General features: G+C 28.6%; 1 protein-coding gene across 1 annotated transcript; it reads left to right on the top strand.

Moving 5' to 3' along the window:
* Positions 1–11146: 11146 nt before the first annotated feature.
* LOC114162130 (bidirectional sugar transporter SWEET3) lies at positions 11147–12960 on the top strand. Its single transcript, XM_028045913.1, has 6 exons — positions 11147–11325; positions 11422–11458; positions 11554–11776; positions 12035–12196; positions 12403–12522; positions 12613–12960. Exons 1-6 carry the CDS (start codon positions 11289–11291, stop codon positions 12796–12798), a joined length of 765 nt encoding a protein of 254 aa, XP_027901714.1. The 5' UTR covers positions 11147–11288; the 3' UTR covers positions 12799–12960.
* Positions 12961–17595: the final 4635 nt, after the last annotated feature.

Here is a 17595-nt window from a genome sequence, read left to right as displayed (position 1 = left end):
ATCAAATATTACTAAAAAAATTCATAAATCATACTTAATCCCGAGATAAATGTATAAACTTTTTGGAGATACTCAAAATATATTTAACTCCAAAATTCAAAATATATTTAACTCCAACATAAATGTGTAAAAGTTTTGAAGATATTACACATTAAAATTAATATATATATATATATATATATATATATATATATATATATATATATATATATATATATAATTTTATGTATACTGGGAAAAAAAATTAGGACTCTAATAACTCTAAAATCCGGGTCACTGACGCCTAAATATATGGATTCAAATCGTAGTTAATTCATTCTAGACATATAAAAAACGGTATTTAGAATTAAACTATTAATTAAGATCATTCAATATATGAAATTATAAATAATAGATTTTATCTTATTGATATGTTAGGTTCTTAAAGACTGATTTACGAAATAATCTACGCTTTTAGAATCCTAAGAAGAGATTTAGAAAGTAATTATATTAGAATTAGTTTTTTGTTAAATTACTCAATGTATTAAAATATAATATCTGTTTTCACGTGACAGAAATATTATTTAACAATATAAATTTTAATATATTAGATGACTTTAATGTTAATATTTGTTAAATATATGATGAATGAATCATTAATGAATATTCATATATTTTATCTACAAGAAATTGTTATATAATAATATTATAATCATGTTGAAAAGAATAAAAATGGATGTTTTAAAATTACTTTATAAATATGGGTATTTTAAAAGTCGATTAGTCAACTTAATTTATATGAGTTGATTCATTATTGGTTAAACTAAAAATAAGTTAACTTAATTTATTTCATATTTTGGTAAATTAAAAGTTTTGTAATCAATTCAACCTATTTCCACGAATTAATAAATTAATGGATTAATTCGATTAAGTATTTTTTTTTGGATTTATTTTATATATTTATTATACACTATTAAAATTGATTTTAAAATTGATGGTTCAATTTGTTATTTTAAAATTTTACAATCAAATTATTTATCTATTTCACTCAATATTATTAAGAGAATAATAATTAAAAACTAAAATATTAATCATTTAGAAAAAAATAAATCATCCAAACTATTTTAATATTATTTAACAATATTATATTATTTAAAAAATTAAAGTCACAACTTATATGGTTAAAAATACTAAATTATTATAATAAAAATATTTATAAAAATCAGTAAAGACTAATAAAAAATTATCACCGACTTCCAACCTGACTCAAGTTTATTTCACCCGCAAACTAAATAAACGAATCGCAGTTTGACCCACACTTAAAAAACTGAATTTTTTCTTACCTAACTCAAATCAAATCCGAAATGAGCCCATACTTAAATCTATTTTACCATTTTAATTCCAAAGAAGTTATATCCTCTTTTCTTTTCTTAGAGCAAATAAATATCTTAATAACTGTAGAAAAAATTAACATCGTTTCATTTATATTAAAAATAATCATTCAACAAAAATCAAACTCAGTGAATCACCTCACAAAAACGCCCATGCAGAAATGACGGAATTTATTTCGTGAAACAAGATAATAGTCTTTTGAAAACTCAAAAAGCAACCTTATTCTACCAAACCACCAATAATTAATTCATTGACTCCAAATACTGTATATTGAAAATTTACACCTGAAAATAACCTCTCTGATTCAGAATTGAGATAATTTCAATGTATTGTCGCAAACCATGTTCTCCCCACAACACGAGTGTCCCACTAATTAAATTAAGGTTGATTTGTTCTCCATTTTTTCTCGGTTTCTCTTGCAATAATAACTGCCGCTAATGGCGTTTTGAAGAATTATTCAAATTCTGTGTGCCAACGTACAAAATTCAATTTATTTTGCAAAACTCACAAGTTTCATGTTTTTCCCCTATATCTTTTTATGATTTTCTGGTTTCTTTTTTGCAGTTTCTTTCACTCTTTTCCATTGTTATTATTTGGCCATGTTTCTTCCTCAACTTTTCAATGCTTTTTCCTTTTTTCCCACCCTATGAGACCCTCCCCAAATAGGAGTATCTTTTAGTTTTTGGTGGGATATACTTGATTTGAGTTATTTATTTTTGTGACAATATATATCCTAACGTTAATTTCCCACCAGACATTATGCACAGTAGGAAACATTATTTGCAAAGAGCCCACAAAAAAAGATATATTTGCATAGAATGTGTGTGCAGTGGATAAGTACAAGTGCAGTGGCCATGTTGCATTGAGAAGATGGAGTTAGGTTTGCTTTTGGCGTAAATCAATTAGTTTGTGTTAGAAGTTTGATGCTTTACACAAATGAATTATTTCGTATCACCTTTATTATTGCTTTTTTGGTGTGTTTTTTCTTTACGTAAAGAAATATATCATTTTTTTGTGTGTGTTTCTGCACGTTTAGTTTTTTTTTTTTTAAATTCAATGTTACAAAACCAGTTCCACTTATTTACACCCTAATCATGCATTGTTAGATGTTGATCCCTACGGGTTTATATAATTATGAATAACTGAAAAAAAAAATTATTGTATATGAGGTACTTCAAACATTAAAAACTGAGGTACTTCGAACATTAAGCGACACTTTCTTTACTTTTATCGAATCCAATCTATGTTTTATTTCAGGTTATATTTTATAATATTGTCTCTAAATAAGCTTTTTTATTGATTTATCTTGTATTGTTATAAGCCTATGTAATATTGATTCTTATAAAACGTGTAGCATAAGAGGATAGTACCTTATACACTTTTAATAAAAGGATTTGAGTATCAAAGTACTCTATTTTTATTATATTATTTTTTATCGATAAAAAAAACACACAAATATAGGAATGATTTTAGGTATGAATTAATATATATATTCATGTCAGGAACATCTATAACATGGTGAGATAAAAGTAACAATTACGAATATAATTACATAAGAGCGAACCATTTCTATTAGTAACTGAAGGTTATTTTTTTAGGTATGTAACATAACAGCTTACTTTTAAAAAGAGTAGGAGATATTGGTGTGAGTGAAAAATATTAAAAGAAAATGAGGAATTTAATTATTGAACCTCTTTTTTTCTTGTCAAGATTATGAAAAGAAATCCTGCATAATATAATTAGCATTATGATAAATGACAGAGTCACAAGGTTTTTCGGAAGTGTTTTGTTTTTTTCCCTTAGCTATCAATTTATTTAGTCTAGTGTTTGTTAAATTATTTTTTTAGTAGTTTCTAACTTTCTTTTAGATAGTATTTGAAGTAGTATTTTTTCGTAGTCGATCTCGTCTCACAACTAAAATGTTCTAACAGTTACATTGTTATCTCTCTTTCATAGTCCAGCATTTGTGTTTAGAGATTTTTTTTTTATCAATAAAGAATAAATTAAATTAAAAAAAAACATTTAAAGGGTATTCTAACCCTTATACAAAACAGTCATGAATAAAAAAAATGCTCTGACTTAGTTTTATGTTTGAACAAAATAGATGAAAGATCTGATATATTTTATTAATGATGACAGAGTTATATGTTCATATTTAACACATCTTCTGATTTTTTTATATTATTATTAAATATTTAAAAATAAAAATTATTTAGTCTTCCTCATCTTATAATCTTATATATTTGTCTCTTTAATTTGTTTCCTCTTTAATTCTTTATTATTGTTTTAAAATGTCACTGAGACTTAAATAATTTTTATTGCTCTCACCGATCTTTAGTATGTCTTTAATGTATAAATATATTATTTTTTATCTATTGATAACTGATGTCACAATCCTTATTTTCTACATTAATTTACCTTGGTTTAACAATTATAATGTAGAATAAATCAGTGCATCTATATGTATACTATTTCCTTTATAATAGTATTTGGGTAAGTTAAAACATAGTAAAGGAAATAGAAATTACATCAGTAATGGCTAACGTTTTTTACTAAATTATGTAATTATTTTGTATATTTTTAACATTTACAACGGTCTTTCTTATAAGGGAATACAATAAAATATTTTCAAAACAATTTTAAATTTTTTCAAAAAAAATCTACTAATAATACTAAATATGAAAAGTACTTATATTATCCTATAAAAAATATCAATTATTTTTAAGAAATTTTATAATACTTTGGTGTATTTACCACATATAATTAATCTTATCTAATAATCTAGTTTTTTTTAAGAAGAATAATATATACTATCTATTAAAATATTTAGTTCACATCAAACATGCATAATTAAATAATTTATCATACTTTTTTCTAATTTTTAATATCATATCATATCTTATATATAGCCCTTGAAAGAGTTAATGTTGCTACATTCCATCCACACCAGATCAAGCTTCAAATTGAGAACCCTACCACGCTTGTCATTTAATTTTAACGCCATCCTTTTTGAAACCATATTGAAGTGATCTTGCATGATATCCCTCTCTCATATTTTTTACCCAAATTCTGTATATTTCCTTGAACAAATTATATTTGGATACTCTAACAAGTATATATCACTAATTATATTTATATTTTTCTTCTACTATTTTCTTTTCCTTTTTCATATATGTATACGAATATAAGGTGCAACGAGTAAACTCAAAAAATACCAAACAATACACCAATTAATTCTATTGGATATTAAAATAATAGTATAAGTATCCATAACTAAAATAAAAAAAATAAAAAAAAATAGAGAAAAAGAGATAATAAACAAATAATGTAATTTTATTAAAAAAAAACAAAATTACATTCTTTCTACCTCCAAAAAGAAAACAATGATAACCTTTTTTTAAACAGGAAGAAACTAACATTCTCTCTTAATTATTCTCTCAATTACTAAAAAAAATAATAGAAAAACTCTGAAATTATTTTCTTAGAAAACACTAAACTCCTTTCTAAACATATACAAAATAAGCCTAAGGTAAGTTGTCACCTACGTGGGAGTTTTTTCTAACAAATTCTTATACAGTAAATGGCTAAATATATAGGTTGTCGACCATTATCTTATGAGCGTGACAAAATGGTGATACGTTTAGAGATTTAATTAAAAAGAAACGAGGAAGAAGAAGATGATGATGAGCCCAGGAAAATGATTGATGCGAAGCTTAATAAATCAATATTTGTTGTGCATGAGGCCCCCAAATATTGTAGCATTAAAGGATACTTTAGACTTAGGTGGGGTGATTAAAGAGAAGACACTTGTATTATTGTGGTGTGAGCAATAATGATAAAACCATATTAATCATCAAAATCAAAATCAAAATAATAAAAAATAATAATGAAAAATGGCCATATCAAACAGTTATTTGGAGAAATAATGCGTGGATCTTTAAGATACTTACTAACTTGATTTGATGAAATTAATTAATGGGTTTATTTTTTTGTGGATAGCAAGGGAAATAGCGATGCATTTGTCAGTATTATTGTATAATTATTCTTTTGGAATGCTTTCTAACCCAATAAGAAAAATGTCTATATCTTAATTATTGGCCCCCTCGTTGTTTGTTAAATTAGTGACTTCTGATTCATCTAAATAAATATAAAGTAATTGTGGGGTTTCCATGTAAAGTCAACTTTATGACTGGGGCACATAGATAAGATTTTGATAGAAGGTTGGTTAACATGTGGACATAAGAATGGATGGAAGAAATTTGATGGGTCACTTTACAAATATAGGAAATAAAAGTAGCCAGACACTGCCAAAAACATAAATGAAAAGGTGATGGAAATATTAGGTTAGGTGGAGTAAATTTCTCAATAAATGTTTAAATAGGATATTTGGATTCCAAAAGAATTAAAAAAGTTTTTTTCAACTAACTTCTTCAAAAAAGTTTGCTTGTATAAAAAACTATTTAATATTATATTTTTCCTTTACATATTTATCAAATATTGTATTTAAGAAAAAAATTATCATAATTTAATTAGAGTGTTGTTCTCGAAAATTTATTCTCATTAACAATTTAAAGAAATTGTTTTATAATTTATATTATATTTTATTAAGTTCTAACTACCTCCTACGTTTCAATATTTTTAATTGAGTTTTATTAAAAGAAATTATTTTATTCTTACAATATTTTTTGGTTTGGTCAAAATATTTCGTTATTTGATTTTCTCGTTAATAAATGACGTTGTCATTACTTTTATTTTGTTATTTTAACTCATTCTCTTTAACATCGTTTAATTTGTAAGTCAATTTGTTTATGGAAAGTAAGTAAATTAAACCGATAAATGATATGAAAAAAAAGTAACAATCACATAATCTTATTATTTATAAAAGACAGCAGAATATTTAGACAAAATTAAAAAAAATACTATAAATATCTAATAAAACAGATACTCAACTATAGGTATATAAATTAAATTCATAAGATATTTAAAATTTAATTAAATTTGTATATTAATTTTTTTCAACTTTACCTAAAGTACATTATATTCAATTAATAGTATAATATTAAATACCATTAATTTAAAAAAAATGACAGGAAATTGTCCATCATCACAATGAAAAGATATTCAAGGATTTTGCCAAACATTGAGCACTTTAATCATAACTTTTAATTTTGAATTAGCTTTTTTTAATCTCTTCTTGATCTCCCATACCCTTTGATGATTAATTACATGAATAAAAGGAAATGCTTTTTGGTGAAGTTTTTGGTGAGCGTGATGGGCAAATAAACTAATTAGGGCAGTGTGCTGCTGTAATGTCACTCAGCTATCACATAACATAATAAAACAAACACAAGCTACAGATTAGGAGAGAGATGTGTCTTTTACTAGCTTCCCAATCGTATCCTATGTGTACAAATCTAATATGCTCTCACTCACTTTATTTGGGGAAATATAGACATTATCACCAAATAAGCATAAGCTAGAAACTTCCACCTGTCCAATACCAAAACCCAATTATTATTATTTTAATTAAATATATTTTTAATAAAAAATCTCGTTAAGATAAACTCTAACTTAGTTCTAATATTATGTTAGAAGTAATTTTTTAAGCCTAACTCAATTCCACAAAATCAATTTGTAAAATGAAGTTTGCAACTCAGTTGTATACTATAAAGTGACATTATCTTTATTCGATATAAAACTTTCAACACAATTAAAAACTAAAATTATATTTAACTTATTATTATATTATTATAGTGATACAAAAGATGAACATTGCAGTTAATTGGTGTGCTTTGTAACATATGATAAGAGTAAGAAACTCACCCTCCTTTGTATTGGTAGCAAGTTGGAGAGTGCGTGCATGAATGGTACCCTTATAAAATTGAGTCAAAAAAGTGTGGCTGTAAAATTGACCCTCCAGCTATAAGCAGGTGAAACAAACAGAATGAGTTTTAGTGTAGAAGCGCGGTGGCAGCTATTTCACAACCTATCTTCTTCGTTAAATCAACGTTCTTTCGCATGCACACCAGACACAAACAAACATCGGAAACCAAATGTTGTTACTAATATCTTCAATTCCCAATTAACTTCAAATCAAGCACATGGACACGTTTGTGGACTAGAAAGACCTCCTTTTAATTAGTTTAATTTTGGTGGTTATTATAATTTTAGTGTTGTAATCTTGATTAAGGCACCGTCATCATCACCAAAGATAAACCCTCTTTTTGGAGCAGTGAATTGGAATAGAGTTCATGTGATGCGTTTTCCAAATACGCACCACTGAAACGCATAAGTCCCATGATTTTTTGTTTACCTTTATTCCACAACCTAGGAATTCTTCCTCCAAGGTTTAATCAGAATTGATTGAGGATGAATTAATCAGAATAATAAAATTCTATATTCTGCTGCCAAAATCAGGACTCGGTTCCCCTTATATATATATATATTCTTTAATTTAATCGATACCTTCTATTAAATTTCCTCCAACAAATATTTGTTTTTTTTAACGGATTGATAATTCTATTACTAAGTCTAGTTTGAATGAATTCTTTAGAATATAAGTATAATTAATAGTAGGTAGTTATTCAATATTTCAATTTTTTTTTCTTGTTAAACATGTGTTAAATTTTGTAGCAAATCTTAATTATAAACTTTTTATCCAACAAATATATATTCAAATTAAATATAAAAATTACATGCAAATTTGATTTTGAATATAAAAAAATTTGAAACTAAATTAAATCTGACGAATTGATTTGAACATGTTTTGCTATTATCCTGTTCCATTGTAATTAAATATAATTTACTTTATTCAATGTGATATATAATTTTAAACAATTAGTAACTCTTTTTTTTCATTAGAAATAGAACTAAAGTAAAATATTAAGATATAGGAGGTGTTTATACTTAAAGACAAAAAGACAAACAAAGAATAAAGGTGATTTTATTGAAATTTACTAATACTTTATTCGGAATATATATATTAATATATCGTACGGAGAATCTTATATTACAACGAACGAATTCAATCTGATATATATTTTAACATTAGCTACAAAGATCAGTCTTGTACTAAGGCGAACATATTTAAACTAATATATATTTTAATACCATGCACAAAGGTTATTCCCACACTAAGGCGAACAATTTAAATTCCATACATATTTAACACATGGCACAAAGGTCAATCTCTCACTAAGGTAAATAGATTTGATCCAATATATATTTTAACATCTAACATAAAGGTCAAATTTGCCCTAAGGTGAATGAATTTAATTTGATATATATTTTAACGCCTAGAACAAAGGCAAACCCCGCACTAAGGATAATGGATTTTGTGATATATAGATTAAGATGAATGGATTCAATTTGATATATATTTTAACACCTAGCACACAAGTCAACCATGCACTAAGATGAACAAATTTAATCGGATATATATATTTTAACACCAGAGAGACACAAAGGTTAATCATGCACTAAAACAAACCGATTCAGTTTGATATATATTTTAACACTTAACACAAAGATTAACCTCACACTAATGTGAATTGATTGAATCCGATATATATTTTAACCGTTGACACAAAGGTCAATCTCGTACTAAGATGAACGAATTCAATCTGATATTTATTTTAACACTTGACACAAAAGCCAACTGTGCACTAAGACGAACGAATTTAATCAGATATATTTTTTAACACCGGGTGCAAGGGCCAACTTCGGACAAACACAAACGGATTGAATTTGATATATATTTTTTTAAACCTAACACAAAATATGCAAAAGTAGATATACGATATCACATGAAAAATTCATTCATTCATCATTTTATCGTCTCGTTAAAAGCCTATTGAGATAAAAAAAAACTTGAGAGGAGAGGAGTGCAGTTGTACATTATGCATCAGCTGTAAAAGAGAGTAATTGTAAAAGAAACGAATCTTGTCTGCATTCCATGTCCTCAACATTCGCCCGCCATCGAGGATTTTCGGTGGGTTATGGATGGGGCTTGCCTTAACACCAAGTCACCTACCACAAATGACCTCGGAAACAAACTTCTTTAAGTTAAAACTTTCTTAATTTAAGAAAATGACTTATAAATTTGTGAAACAAAATATCATATATTTGAAAAAGTTAGGTTAAATCATTCCAGATGTCTTCATTTTTGTAGCGAAATCTCAAGTAGGTCCGCCCCATTTTTATTTGATTCAATTGAGTCTCTATTTTGAAAAATTCGTTGCAATTTGTTTCTTTCCGTTCATTATATAGTAACGGTGTTAATTATGTACCACGTGTCAGTACGTGATTTTTTTAATTTTTTAATTTTTAATTTTTTTATAATTTAAAAAAAATTGTCACGTGTCAATCTGACACTATGCCATGTGGCAAAGATAGTGTGATGTGGCAGTATCACGTGTCACTATTAGATGTGAAAAGTCTCAATGCAGTCCCTGTGTTTGTTATTTTGTCTCCCAAATTTTTTAAAACTGAATCAATTTCATCCCTGTATCAAATTCAATTTTTATATAAATTTTACAATGGTATTTTTATTATAGTTGATATTTTTAACAAAATTAAGTTTATTTAAATGTATATTTTTGCACTGATATTTATTTAAATTTTTTTTTAAATATTTATATATTTATAATTTATAGATCAATGTTAGAGTTGCTTTAAAAATAAAAAAATTTGAAAATTCAAATATAATTTAAAAAAAAATTCTAACAATTCTAACATTTTGTCTATAAATTAGTGATATATAAATATTTGAAACAATATTTAAATAAAGTTCAATACAAAATATACATTCAAATAAACTTAATTTTGTTAAAAATATCAATTATAATAAAAATACCATTGTAAAATTATATAAAAATTAAATTTGATATAGAGATGAAATTGATTCAATTTTAAAAAAAATTGAAACCAAATTGAGACAAAATAACAAATACAGAGACTACAATGAGATTTTTCACATCCAATCGTGACACGTGGCAGTGACACTACCACATCACATTGTCTCTGGCAATGGCACCGTGTCAGATTGACAGGTGACAATTTTAATTTTTTTTTAAATTATAAAAAAAAATTAAAAAAGTAAAATAAAAAATTCGCGTGCTGACATGTGGTACATAATTAGTACCATTACTGTACAACTAATAGAACTGAACTTATTGCAACGATTTTTTTAAAATAAGAACTCAATTGAACCAAACTATTTGAGATTTCATTAAAAAATAATTTAACCAAAAAGTAATAATTGCTCACTTTGTGAACTAAAATTGCGCCATACCAAATAAACTCCCATATCTCTGAAAAATGGAAGCCACGTCATGAAGAGATCATCTTAGTAATGTTTTGAAACGCACTAGCGTCCTCTGTAATGCTTTACCAACCAAAAAAAAACAAAGCAGAAGGCACTGATAAATTGTATTAGAAAAACATAGGCCTTAAATCAAAATACTATACAGATAATAACATGAAATACCAAATGACACGCAAGAGATTTGTCAAAAATGAAGGCACCACACATCAGAGTTTATGGCAAATAATGTTTTGTGTCTGTTGCTTCACCATAACATAAGCCTCCAAAACTGGAGAAATGAAAAGTAGGGGGACTGGGTGGGAATTTAGAAGAATACGGCAAGTTGATGAAAAGCTTCTCAATTTGTACAAAATTTTGGCATCCACATGATTGTTAAAGACGTAGACAGCACTTCTTCCTTTTTTTTCTTCTTTCCTTTCTCAATTTATACACTGTTTCAATTTTAATATTATTTTAAGTTTGCCTACGCGTCCTACAGTGTTCCCAAACTGCTATAAATAAAGCATTTTCAATGAACTGTTGGAAGTACAAAATATTCATCTCTTCTAACTTCTAAGCATTCAGTTCTAAGTATTCAGTAAGAGAACTAGACATGGCAGAGACCATTCGTTTGGTTGTTGCTGTTTTAGGTACTTCCTCGTTCATTCCTTTTCTTAGAACTTAGGATAATCGAGTCTTCAGGAATTGACTCATTAGTTCTGTTTTTTTTTTTTTTTTTATTGCAGGAAATGCAGCCTCAATGTCCGTTTATGCTGCACCATTGTATGTTACATGTATAAGAATGTTTCTGCTTTAATGTTCTACCTTTTAGACAATGCATAAAGTGTTGAACACTTTTTCATGCTTTTCATGTTCAGGGTTACCTTTAAAAGAGTTATAACAAAGAAAAGCACAGAGGAGTTTTCATGCATTCCTTACATCATTGGACTCTTGAACTGTCTCCTTTACACTTGGTACGGTTTGCCTGTTGTGAGCTGCAAGTGGGAAAATTTTCCTTTAGTCACTGTTAATGGGATTGGGATTGTTCTCGAGTTATCCTATGTTCTCATTTATTTCTGGTTTGCTTCAAACAAAGGAAAGGTAAGCCAAGTTACTCTCTTCATGCATCCGAAAAAAATTTTGTTTGCACACTTTGATACTTGTTTTGAATCATATGCAAGATGGTTTCATTGGAATATTAACTTCCTTGCTGAAAAATCAAGTTTTAGCAATTTCTTCCTCATAGAGAAAGATCTTTTCCCAGTGAAATAAAAATAGGGAAAACGTGATTTGAGAAACATAACTGCAGTTTTCAGGTCCATTCGTTGCACGTTTTGAGATGAGTAAATGTTGTTGCAGGTGAAGGTAGCCATGACTGCAATACCAGTTGTGCTTATTTTCTGCATAATTGCTGCAGTCTCAGCTTTTGTATTTCATGATCACCGTCACCGAAAGCTTCTCGTGGGTAGCATTGGCTTAGTTATTTCAGTAACACTGTACGGATCTCCCCTCGTTGTGATGGTGAGTGACTCATCTTTGTTTTCCACTGTTCAAATATTCTGTCATTACTAAGCGTATATTCTTCCTGTAATTGGAGCAGAGAAGGTCTATCACGCAATATAATAATCTCACTAACTAAAAAATTAAAGTAAGTGTTTTTCCTTTTCTGTTTCTATGGTGCCTTATACAATAATTTTATAACTATGCTTCATTTTTTATTGGTGCAGAAAAAAGTTATACAAACAAAGAGTGTTGAATTCATGCCACTAACATTATCCGTGTGCTCATCCATATCTTCTTCACTCTGGCTGATCTATGGACTCCTCATTCGAGATATTTTCGTTGCGGTTTGTGTCAAAATAGTCTCTTGGATATCATAATTTCATAAATTAAAAAACAAAGTGTTACGAATACTGATGTTTGTCTCACAATGACAGGGACCGAATGTGCTTGGATTGCCCTTGTCGATCCTGCAGCTTGTACTTCACTGCATATACCCAAAAAGGAGTGTTGTGGAAGAACCAAGCAAGGAAGACCAGGAAAAGGGTAACTTAGAGAAGGTGGACATGGAAATGGGGAAAGCTGAAACGAACGTCACGAGTCACATGACCCAAAACTCGTGAACAATGTTTTAAAGGGAAAGGTTGTTGAAGATTTCAGAATGTTCTATTCATATTCCTTTCTTTATGTTTATTTCCTTTATTTTAAGAGACAATGGTCCTCTTAACTTTGGATGTATTGTTATTACTTCTTAATAAATGTTTTATTGATCAAGTTTTGCTTTACCTGCTTATGTTTGCGATGCTGTAAATATGGAAAATATGTAAAAACCAGATGCAAAATTTAATGTAACTTTCTAAATTTTGGTCCACATTTCTTTTGTGGCAAGTTCGATTTCCCAGTGAGAACTGTTTAGCAATTTATGAGACATAAGAATAAACAACATCGGACAAACGAGGATCTTTGTTCTTCTAAGGACGGTACTGTTCATGGTCCCGAGACAACAGAAGAACAAGAAATCTAATTAGAGGACGGTACTGTTCATCGGATTTTTATACAGCTGTTGGAACTTGTATTTCTTGAAATGTGGTAACGTTTGGGGCAATCATGATTTGGTTATAATGCGCATAAAGAAGAATAAAATATGGTTAAAAGCAAAGGTGTCTTATGCTGTTAAAAAGATTACTAATGAAAAATGCGTGGCCAACATATTTGCTGATCATTGGCCGAGTTGAAAAAAAAATAAAAATAAAAAAAATAAAGAAAGTTACATAGAAGTTTGAACAGACAACTCAGAAACCATGAGTCACCGAAGGGTCAGCAGCAACATTCTTTCCGTACATGAGCATCGAGCCACGCTATAAGACAGTTGTTTATTCTTTGTCTTTTCTCCCTTTGCCAAAGCAGCAACGATGTGAAAAAAAGAAAAAAAAAAAATATATATATATATATATATATATATTTTTTTTTAAAATAACTAAGAAGCATTTATAACATTGGTTAAATTATTCGTAGCAAATTATCAATTTGGTCTCTCAATTTTTTTTATCTCAATTTGGTCCTTATTTTGGGAAATTTGATGCAATCAAATCATTTCCGTTAGTGGTGTAGTAACGGTGTTAAATGGGGTATCACGTGTCAGTTTATGGATTTTTTGAATTTTTATTTTTATTTTTATTTTTTGAATTTTTTATTTTTTATTTATTTTTTAAAAATTAAAAAAAAAAATCCACGTGTCAAGTTGATATCGTGTCACATGGTAGTGATAGTGTCACGTGTCACTGTTATGCCAGGTGTCATTTTCCTATTCTCAATTTAGTCCCAGTATTTTAATTTTTTGTCTCAATTTAGCAATTTTTGTAAAAATTGTGCAATTTTGTCCCTTTCCAAATTTAAACCAAATTTAATTTCTGTATAAGTGTGCACAAATATTTCTATCAAAATTGATATTTCAAGTAAATATTTTTAACAAGATTAAGTTTATTTTAATTTATATTTTATATTAAACTTTATTTAAAATTGTTTTAAAGTTGTTAATAGAAAATAACGTTAATAATAAAAAAATCATATATTATATTGATATTTTATTACATCATACTTTAATATTGTTTTTTATTTGGATATATATTTTAAATAATTGTATATGTAACATCCCGTTTTTATAGTTGTTATACTATTAAACAAAACATTAAATTTTTAATGATTCAAAAGCGGTTGATAGGAACTGTAACACCCCAGATGGATATTACTAGATAAAGCTTATTTCATAAAATTTTCTTGCGGAAATTCAAACATTATATAAAGTTCCCAAGCGCGGAAAAATTTAAAACTTTTCTCGCGATAATCCAATCATACTACTCCATCTTTATTACATGTCCATAATAGATAAAAACATCATAATGTCTATTACAAAATGCAGGAAAATATAATACAACAGAAAAATCTCCCATCGTCAGCCCCGCTTTGTCGCTAAGCATCAGCGTCCTCACCTGAATTCACATCTGCTCCCACGTAACAAGTCACGTGATCATCGCCAAACACAAACACACAACCAAGAAGGGTAAGCTGAGAAAGAAAAATAATACAAATAATAAAATAATAATAATTGACCCTCATCCAGTCCAACTTAATCAATTTTAGATTATTGACCTTTCTATAACATTATACCCTAATCTCATAACCTATATGAGAAAGATCCATTCACAACCTTGGTCCTTAGAGATTATCATGCTCCCACGAACCTGCCCGCTCGTGGTCCAACTCTACGGACCTCCCCGCCTGTAGTCCAATTCTACGAACCTGCCCACTCGTAGTCCAACACGCGTGAACACCTACTATGAACCTCCCCGCTCATAGTAGCCTCAAGTGTGAGCACGGAACATACGAACCTCCCTGCTCGTATCCTCACACAAGAGTACAACAGATACGGACCTCCCCACCCGCATCAATCACGCATCTCAAATCTCCGTTACTAACCTTCCCGCTCGTAACTAATCCAGCATATCCCTGACCAAGCCATCAAACACATCCATGCAAATCCATCTGCAATGGACCCATGCCCCAGCACTATCGCTTGGCATTGCCTAAGCGAAATGGTACTCCAGACCCCTGACAATAATCCTAAGCCGCCAAACGCCACGCGCTAGTGACCCCTATATTTGTGGCTTATCACCTAGCGGAAGCATATCCGCTGCCAGGCGCCACACCAGTAAAATGAATCTACTGGTTCAGGCACTGTAGAATTGATCCTAACACAATAATCATCACAAGCACACAACAAAACCAATATTTAGCATTCTACCTCATCCTGCATCCATACATAAATTCACAACTTGACTTAAACAAGAGATTAATACACAAAACCACAATTATAACATCCATGTGTTAACGTTAAATAATTAACATAATATAATTATATGTTAGCAATAAAATAATATTATTTAATTAAATTATACATTATCCTAATGTAAAAGAAAATTAACGTGTATAATGTCTGAATTGTAAAATAAATACCTGTTATTCAAACTTCCAACAAGTTATATAATATGATATAATTTTTATCACAATAATATAAAATCAAACCTTTTACCTTTTATATGCATATAATATCAAAACCACCCAAAATTGTGTTTTCTTATTAAAGAATTAATAATATTTATATATTATACCACTCTCCTATGCAAAGGTCCATACATCTGCATCCTGTTAATATTTTTATACGACTACAAGGCTTAACTTTCATACCTATATGTAAAGAAACTACCAAAAACATATCTCATACAAATTTACATACCATATACCTTCAACCATTAATAGCTTTATATTAAAGAAAGGACAACCTGCACTTTAACCACAAAGATACATGATATATAGATTACTCCCTGTAAAACAAGCAGCTGCACAATCGCTTCACTAAAACATTATATTCTCATAAAAATAACACATACATTTTTTTTCCATCGTATTAACTTTAACTAAAAATAACAATACTATTTACCCAATATACTATTATTATTCTGATAAGTTATAACATAAAAACAAAACCTCAATTGCCATCCGTGACACACACATACATATATATATTTGATACAAATATTCTCACTCTAAATTATCAAAACCCAAAGTTGTCATGTACTTTAAAGGTATTTGTATTATGCCACTTAATAGAAAACACTGTATCGTTCATATGTTATTCAATGTATACCATATATTATATAATATTTTACAAAATTTCCACTTTTACGCTATAGTATACATTATAATCTGCATGCTTTTGAAAGGATATCCAACCATATATAATAATATAAGATAAACCAATAATCTAATATAGCCAATCCCAAGATTTTCTACACACACCACTTTCGTATGGTATCTATTGATTGCCATTGCCGTGAAGCGATTAAACAAAGATACTTTATCTTTGCATTTGACAATCAACGAAAAATCTTACAATCGAAAATAACATATTACCCATATACAGCACACGAAATCATAAACCACTAATTTCTTAACCTTATCAAAGCATAAAAATAACAAAACACCAATCTCACAATTACAAGTTGCTACTAATATACATTAATAATAAAAGAAATTCATACGAAAGAAACACAATAAGCTCCCCTTACCTCTGATCCTCGCTCCAATTGAAATTTAACGAATTGTGCTTGTTGTCCAAGGCCCCCTCTATAGGTATCTTCTTCAATTCCTTCAACCATCACTCACACCCTCTAGAACACGAAAATTCCCAACCTCTTCTTTGTTTTCCTTTGCTATCACTCACTCTCACTCTTGGCCTTCTCACACACTCCTTTCCCCCTCCCCAACTCAGCCCAATTTAATAAATTAAAAGAAAAATGAATTAAATTTATTTTTTAAGTTTTATAACCATTATTCTTGTTTAGTGCACCTAAACTGACACCCCTCTGTTTTCTCATGGAATTCCTATAGTTTTTCAGATTTTCCATCACCTGGCAAAAACAAAAATATAGATAAAGTCCATTTCCTTTAACCCAAGGTTCGAACCCATGACCTCTTAACTACCAAGTTCATGCACAACCACCAAACTAATTCATGTTCCTTGTCAATTTACTCATTCGTATGAACTTAAATCATGCTTTCACATTCACAATATAGTAGCAAAGTAAAACAAAATTAAATAAATCTACTAATGACATGCTCTAAACCACTTAGGTTCACGTTGTTTCTTGTCTAGGATTTATCAAAGAACTCTCCTAAGGTAGTCCCAACCCTTCATTTCTTATATTCTTTTAATTATTTATTTTTATGAATTTCCTGGATCTCACATTACTCCCAACTCAAAAGAATTTTCGTCCTCGAAAATTTTACTTACCAAGAAATAAATATGGATATGATTCCTTCATGAGTTCCTCCATTTCCCATGTTGCTTCTTATGTTGCCTC

The sequence above is a fragment of the Vigna unguiculata genome, chromosome 9 (assembly GCF_004118075.2).
Source record: "Vigna unguiculata cultivar IT97K-499-35 chromosome 9, ASM411807v1, whole genome shotgun sequence".
Lineage (NCBI taxonomy): Eukaryota > Viridiplantae > Streptophyta > Magnoliopsida > Fabales > Fabaceae > Vigna > Vigna unguiculata.
The sequence above is the reverse complement of the archived record's forward strand: the minus strand, read 5'-3'. Positions and strand labels throughout refer to the sequence as shown.

Excerpts from the sequence above, each read along its gene's own strand:
- LOC114162130 (XM_028045913.1), top strand. The coding sequence starts at position 11,289 with ATGGCAGAGACCATTCGTTTGGTTGTTGCTGTTTTAG. Across the intron at positions 11,777-12,034 it reads TTGCTTCAAACAAAGGAAAG|GTGAAGGTAGCCATGACTGC; the intron begins GTAAGCCAAGTT and ends ATGTTGTTGCAG. Across the intron at positions 12,523-12,612 it reads TTCGAGATATTTTCGTTGCG|GGACCGAATGTGCTTGGATT; the intron begins GTTTGTGTCAAA and ends TCACAATGACAG.